The sequence below is a fragment of the Alternaria viburni genome (genome assembly GCF_023758015.1).
Source record: "Alternaria viburni strain BMP 2772 chromosome Unknown scaffold_43, whole genome shotgun sequence".
In the NCBI taxonomy this organism is placed as follows: domain Eukaryota; kingdom Fungi; phylum Ascomycota; class Dothideomycetes; order Pleosporales; family Pleosporaceae; genus Alternaria; species Alternaria viburni.
In genome coordinates this window covers 77,682-96,916 of record NW_026055812.1, presented here as the reverse complement: position 1 = coordinate 96,916, position 19,235 = coordinate 77,682, and the positions used below count along the sequence as shown (strand labels likewise).

Sequence of the window (19,235 nt, the reverse complement as noted above, 5' to 3'; positions counted from 1 at the left end):
AACAATGCACTCAACCTAGACTACTGTCGACGAACGATATCACAAAGAAGACTTATTCCACCGGACAAAGTCAGTTCTCGAGTGAACGATGTCTCCTGGTCTTTCTGGTCTACCAGAGCACGAATATGCAGAGAGCCACACGACCGGACCTTCTCCATACTTGGTCTTACCAGCAAGAGATTCCGCGACGCACTTAGCTCGAGCTATAAAGTTCCAATCGTGGAGCACAACCGCAATGCTGTGAGAGCATTCATTGCTGCGACCAAATCGATTGATATCATTCTGCACTCACAACATAGCATCTGGCTTCTTGACCAATCGTCTTGGGCACCTGACTGGAGTCAGCCTGAGCGAGCGGGAGTGTTTCACCTCAACGGACAGACTCTGGAGCAGCTGGTTCCATTCTACATCGGCGACGCCGAAATGCCGCAAGGGTCTAGTTTGCTCAACATCAAAGGTCGCATCATTGGTACTATCCGGAGTATTCGCCTAGAAGTCGGTCATCTCGTCGCCTGCTCCCCAGACATCGACCAAAAAACTACGCAAGCTGCTACCTCAGCAGACGCAACCGTTGGTATTTGCCGCCGAAGGAGATGGTGGGTTTTCAAACGCGAATACGAGAATGGAGAACTGTTCTACAATGCTCTTATGCGCCTTCCAAAAGACGACCCTTTGGGAGAGGTGGGGTGGAGCGCAATTTGCTCGCTCGGTACATGTTCGCGAATTCCGTGAGGAAAAGCGTAAGGTGGCACTTCCACAGACACAACTCTACTACCCAGAGAAGACAGATTTGAGAATTTCGAACCTTTCTGGGATCTCCTCGAGTACCTCTTGATGTCGAGGACGATCTGTATGATGGACGATTGTCGACTTCTCGTTGCCCCGGACCTCGCGCAGCCGGAGGACGTTGTAGCGGTTCTTGCTGGGTGTACGAATCCAGTGGTTCTGAGGAGAAAAGGAGAGAGTGGTACTTTCAGGTTGCTAGGTGATGCGCATGTTAAGGGCGTTGAAGAGAAAGAGGTTCGATACGAGGGACTGGGGGTTATCAGCATCGGGTAACTGCTGATCTCAGGCTTGCTGTGATTGGTGGAACGTGGAGGATACATCACCCCGCTGCATCACCACCATCGAGAATGTCGTTCTGTTCGTATTTTGCAGATCAGGATTACTTTTCCGCATCGTTCTAAGAGTCGTCATACAACGAGAGCCTGCTGCTATGTTGTGCCTACCTTTTCCACCTGCACACCCCCGGATAAATCCTTAGCCGAACTGGCGAAGGCGCACTTGTGGCGGTCGGCAAGCGAGCTCTTCGGCATATTCTTACCCCAAACTTCAAACATTCATAAAGATGCGCTGCCCCACTGGAAGCATGGCGGAGATAGCCGACTATCATATGCATCCCTTCGCAGCGCGTCCTGAAGATGTCGAAGCGCGAAGAGAAGAGCCCCGAGCCTGTGGAGGGCGTCACGGATCTGGAACGCGTGGTCACCGCGACACACCAGACGGCGGATGATGCAGAGAAAGAGAATGGGCTTGTGGCTGTGGATACATCGGCGTCTGAGCGCTTGCCGTTTTCGAAAGCACGGTGTGTGGCGCTTGTTACGACGATTGCTGCGGCGCCGTTTTTGAGCGTGAGTATGCCAACCAATCTTGTTGGAGAAGAGAGGAAGGAGACTGACTAATTTATGATAGACCATGGCAGTTCAGGCCTCAGTCATTATTTTACCTACCATTGGGGAAGAATTGGATATTCCAGTTAGTCGTCAGCAGTGGATTATCTCCGCTTACAACCTCACATTCGGTTGCTTCCTGGTACGTCGTTCAGATCTCTCTCTTATATCTACCCTCTCCTAACACATCCGCCCAGCTACTATGGGGTCGTCTAGCAGACGTCTACGGCCGACGAATGATCTTTCTCTGGGGCTCCGCAGCCTTCACACTCACATCAATAATAACGCCCTTCATCCCCAATGAAATCGGCTTCGACATCTTCCGCGGCCTCCAGGGTCTCGCAGCCGCCGCCATGGCACCAACCGCTCTCGGCATCCTCGCTTCTACCTTCCCACCCGGAAAGACCAAAGACATCGCTTTTGGATGTTTCGGTGCTGGAGCTCCACTCGGTGGCGTGCTGGGCAACATCTTCGGTGGTGTCGTGGGCGAGTATCTCGACTGGCAGTGGGTGTTTTGGTTGTTTGGGATTATTGCGGGGATTTCTACGGTTGCGAGCTACTTCGTTATCCCAATTCCGCCGTTGACACCCGAACCCGTGTTGCGTAATACGGTGGATTGGATCGGCGGATCGCTCATCACCATCGGTCTCATTATCCTCGTATTCGCGCTATCCGAAGGCAACGTCGTGGGCTGGAGTACGCCGTGGGTACCCGTCCTCATCGTGCTCTCACTAATCATCATCGGCGCATTCGGCTTCTGGCAGCATTACCTCGAGCACAAGACAGAGCGACGACCGTTGATGAAAATGAGCATCTTCAAAAACGGCAAATTCACCGCTGCCAATGTGCTCATGGCGCTGTTCTTCTCGTCCTTCAACAACTACCTCATCTTCGCCACCTACTGGTTCCAGGACTACCAAGGCCTTTCCGTTATCCAAACCACGCTGCGCTTCCTACCCAATGGTATCACGGGGATTCTGGTGGCTACAATTACGGGGCAGATTCTGTCTCGTGTGCCGGGCGATTATATACTTACTTTTAGCACTATCTGCGTGAGTATATCCTCCTTACTTTTCGCAATCCCCATTCCGGTGCATACAACGTATTGGGCGTATGGCTTCCCGGCTATGGTACTGTGTGTCTCGGGTGCGGATACCATCTTCCCTGTTCTCACGTTGTTTGTGGCGAAGACGCTGCCGGCGGAGGATGCTTCGCTGGGAGGGGCGCTTATTACGGCTGTGGGTCAGATTGGGAGGGCGGTTGGGCTGGCGATTGCGACGGCGGTTCAGACTGCTGTTGTGGCTAGGGAGAAGGGGTTGAGTGTTGATGAGATTGGTGGTGAAGGACATAAGACGGTGCCTTGGGATGATGCGCTCAAGGTGGGCATTAGGACGACGGCTTGGTTTAACTTTGGTATGAGTGTTGCGTCTACGGCTGTTGTTGTTTTCTTTATTAGAGGGATTGGGATTATTGGAGGAAAAGGGAAACGGTAGTTCTGTGCCGATCGTTGAGCGATTAGCGTATTCTGTCCATCCGAGCGAGCCTCCTGCCATGTATCGTCACAAACGCATATCCCGCATTCAAACCACAACACTCATCAAAACTTCCCCACGTCAACCCACGATCCTGCTGATCTAAACACCGATGAACGCAACCTCCTCAGACAAAAACCCATCAAATCAAACATCGACCACCTGTTCACTCATCAAACACCCGTCGTCTCCATCGAATAACAACGTGGTCCACCCGGGTCTATACCCCAAGCGGCTAGTGCAATCACGACATACCACCTCTCGATTTCGTGTACAACCCCAACTCATAAGCCCTTGCAACACGCCCGCCATGCCGTGCGGTAGAGCCGATAACGCTTGTCCTGTCAGAGTTGTGCGCATCTCGCATTCGACGCGGTTGGCGATGCGCTCCAATGAGCGTTTGCGGTCATGCCTGAGGTTTGCCCGGCCGACCTGGGTTATTACGCTGCCGCGGCTTGAGCTGATTGACCCACGTTCTTGCATCATTCGAAGCTACGAGGAATGCGACGGTAGTGGGTTGATAAGAAGAGCTTCGTGCCCGGGCGTTGTTTGAGGGATATCTCGCGTTTCGATACTTCCGTCTCAAAGTTTGCGCGAACGTGACGATGGCTTCGGAGAAGAACGATGCACCCGCTGCATCGACCTCTTCCGCGAGCGATGTGGAAATCGTCCCGGGCACCATCAACGAAAAGAAATTACTCAGAACGTTGGATCTGAGACTCCTGCCCGCGGTGTCAATCTTGTATCTGCTCAGCTTTCTTGATCGCAGCAATGGTATAGACTTCTCCATTCCCACCGCTGATGAAAGTGTACTAACAAATGACCCAGTCGCAAACGCACGTATCGAAGGCCTTACAACCGACCTAGGCATGACAGGCAACCAATACCTCACCGGCCTAACCCTCTACTTCATCGGCTACGTCCTCTTCGAAATACCCTGCAACATCGTCCTCAAACGCACGACGCCGAAGTTCTGGTTGCCTACGCTGACGGTGGTGTGGGGTGTTGTGGCGACGCTGATGGGCGTTACGCAGAACCTGTCTGGCTTTTTTGCGGTGCGGTTTTTGTGAGTTGTCTGGAGAAAACGGTCGTGTGAGATAGACTAATGAGTTGTAGTCTGGGAATGGCCGAGTCGGGACTGTTTCCTGGTGTGGTGTATTATTTGAGTATGTGGTATAAGCGCAATGAGCGCCAGTATCGCATTTCGCTGTTCTTTAGCTGCGCTTCGCTTGCTGGGGCTTTTGGTGGTGTATGCCAACCCTCATATATATGCAATCTGCAGTACTGACGGTTCCAGATCCTGGCATATGGCATTGCGCATATGCGTAATGTAGGAGGCTACGCTGGGTGGCGATGGATCTTCATCTTGGTACGCTCGCCAACCTGCTCATGAGTTCGTCACTAACAGCAACATAGGAAGGTTTGCTCACCATCATCATCGGAATCATCGCGTACTGGTTCATCTCAAACTACCCCGCCACCGTCAGCTGGCTCAGCAAAGAAGAAAGAGCGTTCGTGCAAGCTCGTCTCAAAGCCGACAGCGACGCAACAAACGACGAAGCGTTCTCCTGGGCGGAGGTGCTGCTCGCGGCAAAAGACATCAAGATCTGGCTCTACGCCTTTGCCTTCCACACCATGAGTCTACCCCTATACACTCTATCCCTCTTCCTAGTAAGCCAACCAACCCACAAAACACACACACCACTCTAACACCACCCAAGCCAACAATCATCCGCGACATGGGCTACACATCCGCCCAATCCCAGCTCCTCACCATCCCCCCCTACGCCGTCGCAACTCTCTTCACAATCTTCTGGGCCATACTCTCCGAGCGCTACGCCCGCCGCGCCCTCTTCATCCTCACCACCTCCACCGTCGCAATCATTGGGTACATAATCCTGCTCGCCAACACCGATCCCAAAGCACGCCCAGGCGTATCTTACGTGGGAACCTTCTTCGCAGCCATCGGCATCTACCCTTCCGTCGCCCTAGTCCTCTGCTGGCCCGCCATCAACGTCAGTGGGCAGACCAAGCGCGCAACGGCGAATGCCATGCAGATTAGCATTGGGAATCTGGGGGCTGTGCTGGGGACGCAGTTGTATCGCGCGAATTCGGGGCCGAGGTATGTGCTTGGGCATAGCTTTGCGCTGGGGTATTTGTGTTTGAATCTAGTGGTTGTGGGGGTGTTGTGGGTGTTGTTGAAGAGGGAGAATGCGGAGAAAGAGAGGGTGCTTGTGGAGAGGCCGCAGACGGGCGGGTTTCATGATAGTGTGGAGGATGTTAAGATGGGGGATCGGCATCCGAGGTGGAGGTTTCAGGTTTGATGGAGAGGAGGCGAAGGAGGATTGGGAGTTTGACTGGATGACAGCCTTATGAAGTTAGCGATCCGGATTGACGCACACATGTATCGGACGCAAGGTTGATATTATCATGCACTTGAGCTTCCATTGATATATAAGCTCTTCACCACAGCCCATCCCTCCTCAGTAAAATCTCCCCACCAGTGACCCCACTCTGTCCAACCTTACTCTCCTTCAAGATACCCGCCTCATACAACCCATTTATAAGCGAGAACAACATGCCATCACACCCCTTCGCCGCCATCAAATTCGCCGTAACAGGCAAATACTCCACGTGTCCCGTAATCGTCGAGTTATACGGCGCCTCACCCAACGGCACAACATAATCCGGCACCTCCGCCATAACCGAGATGCGGCTGTTGCCAAAACCAAAAGGCACACCGGGCTCGTCCCAGTACGTGTTGCGGTAGGTGGTGCCACCGGTGGAGCCGACGTACATGACTAGGGACTCAGAGCAGGTTTCGGGAGAGGGAGCGAGGAAGGTCTCATTAGCCCAGGTCTGGAAGATGGTTTTGTTGTTAACAGCCTCGTCGACGGTGATGGTTTGGTTGTCGCCCCAGCCCCAGCGAGCCAACGGAACGGGGTTAACGAATGGAAGGCGGCCGTCTTGGACTTCGGCGTAGTCGGCGTAGAAGGGTTCGCGGACGAGCTCGATTTGCTGCTTGGTGATCAGGATAGCGTAGGTGAGGTTCTGTAAGACTGTAAGAGGTGCGACATCTGGGTTCGCTGCGTCGAAAGAGGCTGTGACGTTGAACGCGGTGGCGTTTGCGCTCAGGAAATCGGTCACGTTTCCGAGGAAGTCGACGAGGAGTTGGTCGGCGACGTCTTCGACTTCGGTGGGCCAGCCGAGGGTTTGGATGCTCGTTGGGTAGCTGCTTGTGATGGTGATGTTGGGGCCGTACATGGCTTGGGCTGCTTCCATCCAGATTTGTGGGTTGCGCGCCAATAAGCCGGGGGTGTCGAGCACGGGACTGAGCGGCATGGTGTGATCTAGAGAGACGAGTCCGTGAGATGGACGGTTGCCGTAGAGACCTTGGACTTGGGACGGGCCGCGCACACTGCCGCCGGTGTCGGATCCGAGACTGACATCGAGCCAGGAGTAGGATGCGGTACCTGCGCCGCCGCCAGAGGAACTGGAGGAGGTGTCTTGGTAGCCGTCTCCACGGGGGTTGAATGCCTCGTGGTAGTCCACCCAGTCAGCCGTTGCGGTCTCCCCGTTGGCGAATTGAGAGGTGATCATCTTGCCGACGATGATCGCTCCCGCGTCGATCAGGTTCTGAACGGGCGGAGCAGTCGCGTTGGCAGGAGGGTATAGCCAGTACCAAGCTCGGTTTCCGTTGGATGTTCGCAGGCCCTTGATATCTAAGGGTATTGTCAGTCCATGCTAAAATACCATGCCCTATGCAATGCTAAGATATCTTCATACCGTAGATGTCTTTGATACCAATTCTTACACCAGCCAAAGGCTTCTCGGCCGTCTTGGTGAAGTACAGCCGCGAAGGCACGGCGATGGCATGCTTCTGGCCCACGGTACCCGCGGGCAAGACCGAGTAGGAACCATCGCCATTCGCGATCGCAGACTCGGTGAAAGCGCCTTGCATATCGGAGAACAGTCTCCATGCCTCGTAGACATGGCCAGCTGCGTTGATGAAGTAGGGCCCCGGAGCTAGTTCCTTGGATGCGGTGCCGGACAGTATGGTCAACGAAGAGTTTGTTGGTTTGGAATCGCTACCCTGGACAAAAATGGCTGGAAGATATGATCAGCGAGGGTCTCAAGAGCGTGAAGTTGGGTACATACCGTCCATGAAACCATCTTGCCATACATCATCATGCGCGTAACTTGCTGTGAGCGACGCGACATCCAAACCACCGTCCTGAGACTTCACTACTGTGAACGGCACAACCGCAGCATCTTCGAACGAGGCCTGAATCTCTTCGCAACTCGAGATCTTCGCGACTGGTTTTGGCGGCAGGAAGTAGTCGATGTCGGTCAAGGACACCGTGAATCCAGTGGAAGACACCGCAGCCCGCACACCGGCAACGACGAAAGACGCGACGCCGATCGACCGAGAGAAGCGCATCTTGTCCACGAAAAGTCCAAACCGGGGTCTGGCGAAAGTCCGTGATGAAGCTCCATACAGCTGCAGGCCTGCGAGCTTTATACGTCGGCGGCACTTCTTGCTTTACCGAAACGATTGATCTCCAAGACGTAACTTCCATTGGCACAGAGTCATGATCCCGATCCATTCCCTAACCCATCTTCCCTCCAACGAGGCGACAAGTCCGTGTCTGCGATGCTACCAGGATCAACAATCATCAAAACCGCCATCTTCCTGATAAGCACTCGGCCCTTCCACCTGACTGGCCAGCATCACCCGCTACGCCTTATGCACACTACACAAATACGTAAAGGGGGTCTTGAGCATCGTAAACAGGAAGGCGGGCGGGGCGCTGATAGCTTTCCGAAGCTACCGCGCGCTGGCAGTGCCAACGGCTCTTATCGCGTGGTTTGGAGGTGAAGAGTGGAGATGCGGCTTTCCGGGTGGGGCAAACGTGGTTAGCGAACGCGCCGAGGAATGCGCCGATGACGTGGGCCCACTTGGGAGGATAGGCGGTTGCGCGGATTTGTCTGGAGGTACACTCACGAGAATGCAATGCAATCCAGTATCTCGCTTTTTGTGTTCGTAGGCAATCGAGGTCCCATCCCGCGCGTGCCTTAGACTCCCGAGGTCGCGCATCAAACCCGCGCGCACGTGATGTGTATTCGCTGGCGCGCCATCGCGGATGTAGATTCCCGGCTGCTTGGCGACTTCAGCCCATGGCCGAAGATTGGTAAAATTCACAGTGATGCGAATATTTCATACTGCTCGACTGTCTCAAAGGATGGTCATGACATGTCGGTGCCCGGTGCCAGGCTTCGTATCCACCCACAGCCACGTACGGTCGGGGTTGTGGGCTGTCTTAGTTTTTATGTTTGACTCATGCGAAGGTGACTTATCCCACAGGACAAGGTGAAGACATACATGCATGTATAGCCTTTGTACAACACGACGTACAGCCAACGAGAATGAAAACCGAGTATAGATCAATGTGTATAGATCAATGCGCATGTTCACGCTCCTCGCAGCTACAAGTCCAATAATATTCCTCACCCGAAAAGCCATCTTCTAAAGCATCAACATTAATCCGGATCAGCTCGTGATGGCCAATAACCTGGGTGTGAGCCTCAAATCTAATGTGGAACCGGCGTTGTTTGTCGTCATGGACCAAAACATCACCCTTGTCATAAGCCCAATCCTTGCCATGAGGCTGATCGTCGTTATCCTTGAGAAGATCGTAGTATACAGCGAGCCTTTCATCTTCTGAAAAGACGTCTCCTTGTCTTACTGTACCCCTGTTTTCCTGTTTTATGAAGACAGTGAACTTGGGATTTGGACCACTCGACGATGTTTCGAAGTTGAATTCGAACATCCTGTGAAACGGATCATCTCGTCTTATGGTAAGAACCTTGGCTTCTGGGTCCCAAAGCGGATGGTAAGCCAGTGGTGGTTCTCCTTGAACAAACGTCCATGCACTAAAAGCCTGGAGTTGATAACCAAGACTCCGGATGGCCTCGCATTCGTTGACGATAATCCGCCTATCTCGCCCGCGCCAGTAGTGTAGTGATTCTTTGAACCCGTTCACTCCAGCAATTGTCAATGTTTCACTGACTGAACCGAAAGCGACCCTTGGACCAACAATGACAGTACTGTAACATTCCCTTTGACGAACCACCTTCACGCTGGAATCGACCGGGTCTCCGTACGGCCAGAGCAGAATACCTAAAAAGTTCCCGTTTGACGCTCTCGAGCAACCAAGTAGCCCAATCCATACATGGGCTGAAGCTCCAACCCTGCGACAGTAATACTCGCTGCATTCAAAGACCCGCACAATAGGTAATTGGATCTGTAGGCCCGTATTGGTCAATGTGAAAAGAGTCAATGATTCCGTAGCGCAAGACAAGCCGGCACAGTCTTTGAAGTCTTTTGGTGAGTGAGCCAAAAAGTCGACGCTTTTTGTATGGCAAAGATGTTCCCTGGCGCCATCTGATAGAAGTCCTAGGGCACTGGGATCGTCGTCCTCTGGCGATAGAGCCCAGGCGAGGATGGAATCATCGTCGATATTCCGGATAATCTCCTCTTGAAGACGACGAAACGCCCGGTCACCTTCTCCATACAAAAGCGGCATATTGATGTTGAAGATCCCGAGGAGGCAGTAGGCCATGTCCTCCGCACGTGTCGTCTGCCTCGTGGAGGCCCATGACATCCTCGTCGCGACGCAATAGCAACCGAATTTGTCCTCCTTTTTCCGGCCCGAGGCCCTCCACCAGCCTTCAATCAAAGCGGCCCCGTCTATACCTGTGACTTTCGATATCTGCTCGGCGTGCTCTTCCCGATCGCCCAAGTCAACCCATAGTTGATCGTAGAAGATAACCGTTTTTGGCGCCAACAATTCCTGGAGGGTCCAACCCCGTGTGAACCATCTACTCTTAGGGAAATCCTGGTCCATGTTGGCTGCCAAGACATCAGAAAGATACGCATAACAGCGAACTGACATCTGATACCAGGCGAACATAGAGTTAATTGCCTCGGAGAGCTCCGCGCTAGAACTTTTGTCAATACAACAGGTGTCTATCCACGCGTAGTCGATTCCATCTATCATGGCCTGCTTGCAAGTGAAAATAATCTTTTGGTAGCCAGATCGGATCATAGGCTGACCCGAGGTGAAGTCGGCGAATGACACCTCTTCATCGCCCCAGGTATGCGAGAGAATGGCGTAGCGCGGGATACTATTGCCGAAGAACTCTTCCAGCTCTAGTGTTGTGCAGTTGATGAGGTGCATTTGGATGTTTGGTCTTGTCTCCGCTGTTAGGCTGACGTAGATGAGATGACCCAGTCACGTCTGCCGACGCTCGTGTGTATAGGATGGTGCTGTTTGCGGGCGCACTCAGTAACAACGTGTTAAGAACAGATGAGTGAACTTTGTCGCAGTGCACACAGAGCCGCGAAAAGGTGCTGCGGGAGGACTTGACGTGGACGAGCATTACCCAGGAGCGGGGCTATGTATGCCCCAACGCTCACCGGTAAGACTGGTCGCTCGAAGCACTCAGCTGTGAGGTCATGCGTGACGCCGCTATGCATGGCGTCTGCACTGCATACAAGAGGGCGGGCTACAGATGAAGGGCCAATGGGCGGACAATCTCGCTGTTGCCTGGGCAGGTGGGCGTGCATCAAAGCTATCGCAATCATATCGTATACCAAAGTACCATCTCAATGGCCTGCCCAAAGAACCAGACCGCAGTCTTAGTCAAAGGCGCACTCTATTCATTCTGTATCGCAGGTGGGCGTCGCGCATCCACCGTTCGGCATGAGATGTGTAGGCGAGGCTGCGGCGCTGCGCGCACAGCGCGTGGGTTGTGCAAAGAAAAACTCGCGGGGTGAGGTCCCAGTGTCGCGCTGGAATCGAAACGCGTAAAAATGCGTTCCATCGCGATCGTCGCTATAGATAACGGGAGGGAGGGTTTTTGGAGGTGGGCGGGGCGATTTGGGGTCGCGCGGCTTGGCGGGAAGGCGCTCCCGGGACTCCCCAGGCCCATGGTTCTGGGAGCTGTCGACTGCTTTTAATCAGTGGTAGCTACATCTCTAGAACCGTGATCGATCTCATTGTTGCAAGCCTGATACATTCTTCTTGATCGCATTCGCTATCGTTGCACAGATAGCACTGATGTCGCAATCAACGCCTCTACGAATGCTACAGCAGCGCGTATACCTATACCCGCAATCTTATCCCCATCACCCAGATTTGGGTTGAAAGAGCACATGGTAAACGATGTCGGCGTGGCCTTCCTCGGCAGCAAACTCATGCACCTGACGACATCCTCTTCCTGTAGCCCACCCTCACTCTCAAACCCATTGACCATACCCACACTCTTATCCAGAACATCCAAGTCGAGATGCACAAGCGACGGCGACATATCCCTCTTGTCAAGTCTCTTCTCCAACTCGCCCGGGAAATCCACAGCCTTCCCAGCATCACCCCAAATAACATCCGCTCCAGCTTCCGCAACCGTCTTCCTCTGCGTCTCATTCACATCGCGCAAGCCGACATACAAGAACCTATCCTTGTAGCTCATCGGCGTGTACCCCGGTATCTGCTCCGTATGCCAATGCCAGCTCCTACCCGCCAACATCGACAAGCCCATGGCATCGAAATACCCATTCTCGTTCGTCGAAGGCGTATCCATATCGTCGTGCGCATCAAAGTAGATGAAATTAAGATCCTTGATACCCAACCCGCATGCTGCGCCTACGCTAGCCATGCAGTTGCCAGAGAGGATAAAGGGGAAGGAATTGCCATCTCGCGCTTTGCTAACTGCTAGGGAGGTGCGGCGGAGGACTTCGAAACTTCGGCCTATCTCGCCTTCGAAGTCGTCGACGGGAGTGATTTCGTCGATGTGGACGGTGATGCCTAGGGATTCAAGTTGGGGAATGAGTCCGAGAGCTCGTATTCGGTTTGGGCCGTCGCCGACGCGGTGGTTGCGGAGGCCGACGTGGTAGGGTGAGAAGATTATGGTGATGGATGCGGCGGGCATGTTTGGGAAATGGATGGAACGATCGGGCACGTGATTTGAGAGGTGTCGTTGACAACAACGCCAGGAACTTCTACTTATGCGATGATTGTCTTGGTTACAGTGACGTCAGTGGTGGAGAAGTATCGCTGACTGATCATGCATGCTTAACAATCTCAAGAGTTGCTGCAGTCTTTCGCTTCTCATGTTGCCGACTTACGATGCGTTATTATCCCACTCTACGGCTCCCAATGCCTTGGTAATTTTGCAACCCAGTTTCTCAACCATGCCGATGGGATGCCGATGGGATGCCGATAGGATATCATAGACCCAGGACTTTTGATGGATGCTTCATATCGGCTATGACACATTTCATTGCTGGAGGTAGCCTACTCAGCTCGAAAGCTTAACGACGAAGAACCAGTTCAGTACATAACCGTTGTCCTAAGAGGAAACTTTGGCGAGCAGTCCAGATGTAGGATCATAGGCTAGAAGAAGTGGTCGAAACAATGGAAAAAAAATGTCGTATTGTAGCTCCAGTATGCTATGGCTCAAGCAAGCTATGCCAGCAGGCAACGTCGCACTCCTGAATTGACTGTATAGGGCACCGGTGATGGAGACAACTATCTGACGTCATGTTCGATATCGCGTCGCAAATCGCGTCCCTCTCATTTCCTCCCTTCTGTGGCATCAAGTTTCAAATGGATTAATGTTCGTAGTCGGGAACGCGTAGATGTCGAATCGCTGAGCGAATGGAAGTTGGTGGGCTTAGAGATGCAGGCATGGGGTAGTGCGCACGTCCGCAACGAGCATAGCGCGCCGCCGACCTGACGCGCCAAGGGTCGTCCACAGTTATTCTCAAGCCATCCTCACATACATCGCGCAAACCTCAGCCGCCACGAACACGTCCCAACGCGTCCACGTCATCACACTCAACACCCCGAAACATCGACAGACGTTCTACCATTCACTGCGCCATTGCGACCGTGACGCCAACACAACTACACGCGGCGAACAGCCCAAACAGGCAACATGCCGCGGAAGAGCGCTGCGAAGAAGGAGGAGCCATCCTCGGATGAGGCGTCAGCGCATTCCGATGTCGAGATGCAGGACCAGCCGGACGACACAATGAACGGCTTCAAGAAGTTTGGCGTAAGCGCAACCCCCGTTTGCGCCTTCCTCGCCGCGACACTCACATGTCAGGCGGGAGGAAGGCGCGACATCGAGAAGACATTGGCTAACATTCCAGACGCAGTACAATGTGGATACCCCAGACTACACAGTACGATGACTCCGACACCGCGTCACACTCACCCGGCCCAGCAACTGACACGCGCACAGGACTCGGATACCAACCCCAACACCACAGCAAACAGCGTCGCAGGTGACGCGCCAGTCGACGGACGAAGAAAACGTGCCGAAGAGATGAACATGCGGAAAAGCATGTACGGCAAGAAGGCGGAGGGTCTGAGGGCGTCAAAGGTACGCGACATCAATCCGCAGTACATTCCGAGACATTGCTAACTTGGCTCCCCTCACAGGAAGATGACACCATCCGCCGCTTTCGATACCTGCTCGGTCTGACGGACCTGTTCCGCCACTTCATCGACACGAACCCCAACCCGCGCATCAAGGAGATTCTCGCCGAGATCGACCGCCAGGATGCCGAAGAGACCAAGAAATCAAAGGCCAGCAAGGTGCGGAAAGGAGGTGCCGCTGCGGAGCGTCGCCGGAAGACCGAGCAGGAGGAGGACGCGGAGCTGGTGCGCGAGGAGAAACATGGCGGACACAACGAGACGGTCTTTAGGGAATCACCGGGCTTCATCAAAGGCGGCACCATGCGCGACTACCAAGTTGCTGGTCTCAACTGGCTTATCTCACTCCATGAGAACGGTATCTCTGGGATCCTCGCCGACGAGATGGGTCTCGGAAAGACGCTGCAGACCATCTCCTTCATCGGCTACCTCCGCTACATTGCCGGCATTCACGGTCCCCACCTGGTCGCAGTGCCCAAGTCGACACTCGACAACTGGAAGCGCGAGTTCGCCAAGTGGTGCCCCGACGTCAACGTCCTGGTCCTCCAGGGTAACAAGGACGACCGTGCCGACCTCATCAAGGAGCGCCTGGTGCCCGATGGCTTCGATGTCTGCATCACCTCCTACGAGATGATTCTACGCGAGAAGTCGCATCTGAAGAAGTTCGCGTGGGAGTACATCATCATTGACGAAGCCCACCGCATCAAGAACGAGGAATCGTCGCTTGCCCAGATGGTCCGCGTCTTCAATTCCCGAAGCCGTCTGCTAATCACAGGTACCCCTCTCCAAAACAACCTCCACGAGCTCTGGGCCCTGCTCAACTTCCTCCTCCCCGACGTCTTCGGAGACTCCGCCGCGTTCGACGACTGGTTCACATCCCAGAACGCCGACTCGGACGCCGTCGTCCAACAACTCCACAAGGTCCTCCGACCCTTCTTGCTGCGACGTGTCAAGGCCGATGTCGAAAAGTCGCTACTGCCGAAGAAGGAGATCAACCTGTACGTGGGCATGTCCGACATGCAGGTTCAGTGGTACAAGAAGATTCTCGAAAAGGACATCGACGCGGTTAATGGCGGTGCCGGCAACAAGGAGTCTAAGACCCGTCTGCTCAACATCGTCATGCAGCTGCGCAAGTGCTGCAACCATCCATACCTTTTCGAAGGCGCCGAGCCTGGTCCGCCATACACTACCGATGAACATCTCGTCACCAACGCTGCGAAGATGGTCATGCTGGACAAGCTGCTGAAACGTATGAAGGCTCAGGGCAGTCGGGTGCTCATCTTCTCGCAGATGAGTCGTGTGCTAGACATCATGGAGGACTACTCAGTCATGCGCGATTACAAGTACTGCCGTATCGACGGTTCGACCGCCCACGAGGACCGTATCCAGGCTATCGACGACTACAATAAGGAGGGGTCGGAGAAGTTCCTGTTCCTCCTGACTACCCGTGCTGGTGGACTTGGTATCAACTTGACGTCTGCTGATATCGTCGTCCTCTTCGACAGTGACTGGAACCCGCAGGCCGATCTGCAAGCCATGGACCGTGCCCATCGTATTGGCCAGACCAAGCAGGTCTACGTTTTCCGATTCGTCACCGAGATGGCCATTGAAGAGAAGGTGCTCGAACGTGCGGCCCAGAAGCTGCGTCTCGACCAGCTAGTCATTCAGCAAGGCCGCTCGCAACAACCCGTCAAGAACGCCGCATCCAAGGACGAGCTCCTGACCATGATCCAGCACGGCGCCGAGAAGGTGTTTGCAAGCAAGGGCCCCGTCGGTCCAGCAGCTGATGGCGAGCTTGCTGATGACGACTTCGAGGCTGTCATGCGTCGTGGTGAAGAGATGACGGAGAAGCTCAACAAGAGGTACGAGACGCTCGGTCTTGACGATCTCCAGAAGTTCACTTCCGACTCAACCTACGAGTGGAATGGCGAGACCTTCCAACCACGAAAGAAGGAAATCGGCATCTCCTGGATCAACCCCTCGAAGCGTGAGCGCAAGGAACAAAACTACGGCATTGATTCGTACTACCGCAAGACGCTGGTCACTGGTGGACGAACAGAGAACAAGCAACCCAGAATACCCCGCGCGCCCAAGCAGATTACCATCCACGACTACCAGTTCTTCCCCAAGCGACTCTCCGAACTCCAAGACAAGGAGACTGCATGGTACCGCAAGGAGAACAACCTCAAAGCCCCTCTCCCAGAAGGTCCGGACGAGGATCTCGAGGCCCGTGAGGCCGATCAACAACTTGCGCAGCAGGAGATTGATGATGCGGAACCACTGACAGAAGAGGAGAAGGCTGAGAAAGAACGCCTGATCGAAGAGGGCTTCCCTGAATGGAACAAGCGTGACTTCCAGCAGTTCCTCAACGGTAGTGCTAAATACGGTCGTCAGAACTACGAGGGCATCTCGGAGGAGGTCGACGGCAAAGACGCCGACGAGATCAAAGCTTACGCCAAGGTCTTTTGGAAGAAGTACAAGTCGCTGGACAACTGGCAAAAGCACCTGGGTGTCATCGAAGAGGGCGAGCTCCGTGTGCGACAGTCGGAAGAAAAGAAGCGCCTCATCGCCAAGAAGATTGGCATGTACCGCATGCCCCTCCAGCAGATGCAGATCAAGTACACCGTCTCCACCACCAACAAGAAGGTGTACACCGAGGAGGAAGACAAGTTCCTGGTCGTCATGCTGCACAAGCACGGCGTCGAAGGCGAGTACATCTACGAGAAGATCCGCGACGAGATCCGCGAATCGCCCCTCTTCCGCTTCGACTGGTTCTTCCTCTCGCGTACACCGCAGGAGATTGGCCGTCGCTGCACCACGCTCATCTCAGCTATCGTGCGCGAGCTCGGCGAGGGCGATCTCAAGAACAAGAATGGCAAGCGCGGGTATGAGGAAGAGGAGACGGAGGAGGAGGAAGAGGAGCAGCCGAAGAAGAAGTCTAAGAATGGTGTCAAGGTATGTTAAGTTCTGACCTGTGAATGATGGCGTATACTAACAGATGGCAGAACAAGCAGCTCGACACTGTCAAGGGCAAGGCCGGATCGGCATCGGCGACACCATCTCGTGCAAGCAGCGTTGCGACAAATGGCTCGGCGACTAAGGGTTCGGCGACCAAGGGCAAGGGCAAGGGCAAGGGCAAGAAGAAGTAGTGTTTCTGATGCGTCAGTGTCGAAGGGAAGCATGTTGCGGTGTTCTGGCGTTATAAAGATCGGCCAGCGTGTTTTAGCGCACTACATCCTCGGTACGGGTATGTTGAGCTTTGATCCGTCCACGACGGTATGGGTGGGTGTTTGCGTGTTGCATTTGTAATTGTACAAGGTGAATCGAGGTGTTCATACTATGTTCTGAGTTCATACCGTTCATGCATTTCCTTCACCAGGTCGAAAGGTATCGGTCCCGTCACCAATCACCAATCCTTAGCGCAAGCGTGTCAAAAGTGCAATATATACATTAAAAAAGATACTCATAACCATCATAACCCTCATCATCTACACCTTAATCTCAATCCCCTGACTGCCCTCACACTTACTAATCTCCCCAAAATACCACAAATGCGCGTCCACATCCACGCCAAAGTCTCCCTCGTTACCCTTCAAGTTCAAGTTTCCGGTAAGCATATTCACATCCCCCGCCGTCGGCTGCACATCATTCCCACTAGTAACGTAATACTCAGGACTAATATGCCTATACCCCAACAGCGCCGGCGGCAACTTAGGCACCGGATCATTCTTATGCGTAACACGATACGTCTCGCCCATGCCCGTTTTAGTAATGTAGTCGCTCACGCCCGCCAGCCCGATCTTCGGCGCGCCGTACGTGTATAAATCGACGGTCGTGCCGGTGGATCGAAGGTAGCCTGCTGCGAGACTCGCCAGTGCGCCACCGAGGGAATGGCCTGTTGCTACGATGCGGTAGGTAGGATACTGCTTTCTTGCTGTGGCCAGCGCTGCTAGCACGGGTTTCTGTGCTTCGAGCCAGGAATTCCAGAACCCGGTTGAGGCGTTGCAGGTTGGGCAGATGGTGGTTGGTAGAACTGGGAAGGCGACGTTTGTGATCCAGTTACGCACGCTGCGGGAGCCGCGGAAGGAGATGACGATGAGTTTGTTTGTGGAATCTGTGGCGACGAAACCGGTTACGTCGGATTTTATGCTGTTTTCGAATTCGGAGAGGGTGTTTGTGGTGGCGGCTTCGATGAGGGGGCAGTTTCCTTGGGGGCATGTGACTTTTGTGTTGGGGCTGTTGTTGTTGCCGAGGCAGTAGGCGGCGGCGGAGTATTGGGAGTAGAATTCGAGTTGCGAGAGGAGGGTTGGGGATACCGCTGTTGGTGGGTGGGTTAGTGGGGGTGTTTGGTGAAGATGGGTTGGGGGGAAGGTGAATGTACCTCTGCCTTCGATTTCGACGGGAGCTGCGGTGACAGAGTGAACTGCACCGAGGAGTAAGGCTCCTAGAAGGAGGACGGAAGGTGCCATGTTGATTGACGGGTGTGTCAAAGTGATCAAGTCGATGTCAATATACAACAAAAATGTACCGACGACAAGACAAATGACCCGATATAAGCACAAAGTGAGAGGATACACCACACAGCAACCTGACTACAAACTCACCACTCGCGTGAAACGCGACGAACTATATACTTACCGACGCCATCTTGACTAACCTCAGCACACCAGGTCCTTCCAAGCTCTGCCGCTGAGTATCCCCGGCGGTCAAAGTAAATGGACCAGGTAGTGGGACCATCCCGGACCATTCTGGTGATCGGCACCCACACCAGAGCTACGGGTGCCGGGGTGAGATGACGCTTGTTCTGGCGCTTGTCCAGGGGATGTCTGTGCCCAACGTGGCTATCCTAAGATTAGACATTTCGCCGCTGGGCTGGATGTACGCCACAGAAACCTCGATGGTGGAATTGGAATGCGGTTGTTGGAGATGCCGGAAAGCTCAGTGCTCAGCCCCATAGTTGCCGGAAGACTCAGCCTCGAGATCGGCGTAACCTCAAGTGTCGCAGATGTCGCAGTTCGTCGTCGGCTTTATCGGTAGAACTACACATACTACCAGACCCACCTACTTCATTCGTGTCGCTTCCCTTTCCAAACCGATTAGTCGACGTTGTTCAGTTCGGCGCTTTTGTGTGCACGCGACGAAACGAACGCATGATCCCGCACACTACCGCATGCAGCATGCATGAAAGAAGGCGTTTACCGGTATTCAGCCACAAGTAACAGCGTGTTGTGACAGCCAATGAATGTAAATACCGAGGTATAATAGCCTGACATCAGCGATAGAGCGTGAAGTATTGGAAAGGGAGATGGCTTCTTCTGGTCATGGATGGAGTGTGCATTATGCTTGCTTGTTGCACTGCCGCTCTACTGTCAGCGCATTCTCAGCATGTGCGACTGCGGTGCTTGTTAAGCCGGTATGCGCATGATTTGCCTGCACGCGACAAACGGGAATTTGTCGTGATGGAGGTAGAGTGCTCATTTGGTGGTGCTGAATGTTGCGGGGTAAGAGCATGACGTAGTCAATTTAGAAGC

General features: G+C 53.9%; 7 protein-coding genes across 7 annotated transcripts; 3 read left to right on the top strand and 4 right to left on the bottom strand.

Annotated features, from left to right (window-relative positions):
* Window positions 1-1,421: 1,421 nt before the first annotated feature.
* J4E79_011512 (uncharacterized protein) lies at window positions 1,422-3,163 on the top strand (the record flags this gene model as incomplete). The annotated part of the gene is made up of 3 exons (XM_049360341.1): window positions 1,422-1,631; window positions 1,693-1,812; window positions 1,868-3,163. The coding sequence occupies 3 exons, from the start codon at window positions 1,422-1,424 to the stop codon at window positions 3,161-3,163; spliced, it is 1,626 nt and encodes a 541-aa protein (XP_049205195.1).
* A 644-nt stretch (window positions 3,164-3,807) lies between these two features.
* Window positions 3,808-5,526, top strand: J4E79_011511 (uncharacterized protein; the record flags this gene model as incomplete). The annotated part of the gene is made up of 4 exons (XM_049360340.1): window positions 3,808-4,257; window positions 4,500-4,532; window positions 4,619-4,873; window positions 4,924-5,526. 4 exons carry the CDS (start codon window positions 3,808-3,810, stop codon window positions 5,524-5,526), a joined length of 1,341 nt encoding a protein of 446 aa, XP_049205194.1.
* A 139-nt stretch (window positions 5,527-5,665) lies between these two features.
* On the bottom strand, window positions 5,666-7,643 carry J4E79_011510 (uncharacterized protein; the record flags this gene model as incomplete). The annotated part of the gene is made up of 3 exons (XM_049360339.1): window positions 5,666-6,924; window positions 6,989-7,309; window positions 7,361-7,643. The coding sequence occupies 3 exons, from the start codon at window positions 7,641-7,643 to the stop codon at window positions 5,666-5,668; spliced, it is 1,863 nt and encodes a 620-aa protein (XP_049205193.1).
* Window positions 7,644-8,438: 795 nt separating this feature from the next.
* On the bottom strand, window positions 8,439-9,033 carry J4E79_011509 (uncharacterized protein; the record flags this gene model as incomplete). Its single annotated transcript, XM_049360338.1, has 2 exons — window positions 8,439-8,518; window positions 8,715-9,033. The coding sequence occupies 2 exons, from the start codon at window positions 9,031-9,033 to the stop codon at window positions 8,439-8,441; spliced, it is 399 nt and encodes a 132-aa protein (XP_049205192.1).
* A 2,269-nt stretch (window positions 9,034-11,302) lies between these two features.
* On the bottom strand, window positions 11,303-12,193 carry J4E79_011508 (uncharacterized protein; the record flags this gene model as incomplete). Its single annotated transcript, XM_049360337.1, has 1 exon — window positions 11,303-12,193. The coding sequence occupies one exon, from the start codon at window positions 12,191-12,193 to the stop codon at window positions 11,303-11,305; it is 891 nt and encodes a 296-aa protein (XP_049205191.1).
* Window positions 12,194-13,201: 1,008 nt separating this feature from the next.
* Window positions 13,202-16,853, top strand: J4E79_011507 (uncharacterized protein; the record flags this gene model as incomplete). The annotated part of the gene is made up of 5 exons (XM_049360336.1): window positions 13,202-13,321; window positions 13,419-13,451; window positions 13,511-13,651; window positions 13,711-16,659; window positions 16,710-16,853. The coding sequence occupies 5 exons, from the start codon at window positions 13,202-13,204 to the stop codon at window positions 16,851-16,853; spliced, it is 3,387 nt and encodes a 1,128-aa protein (XP_049205190.1).
* A 339-nt stretch (window positions 16,854-17,192) lies between these two features.
* J4E79_011506 (uncharacterized protein) lies at window positions 17,193-18,173 on the bottom strand (the record flags this gene model as incomplete). Its single annotated transcript, XM_049360335.1, has 2 exons — window positions 17,193-18,022; window positions 18,086-18,173. 2 exons carry the CDS (start codon window positions 18,171-18,173, stop codon window positions 17,193-17,195), a joined length of 918 nt encoding a protein of 305 aa, XP_049205189.1.
* Window positions 18,174-19,235: the final 1,062 nt, after the last annotated feature.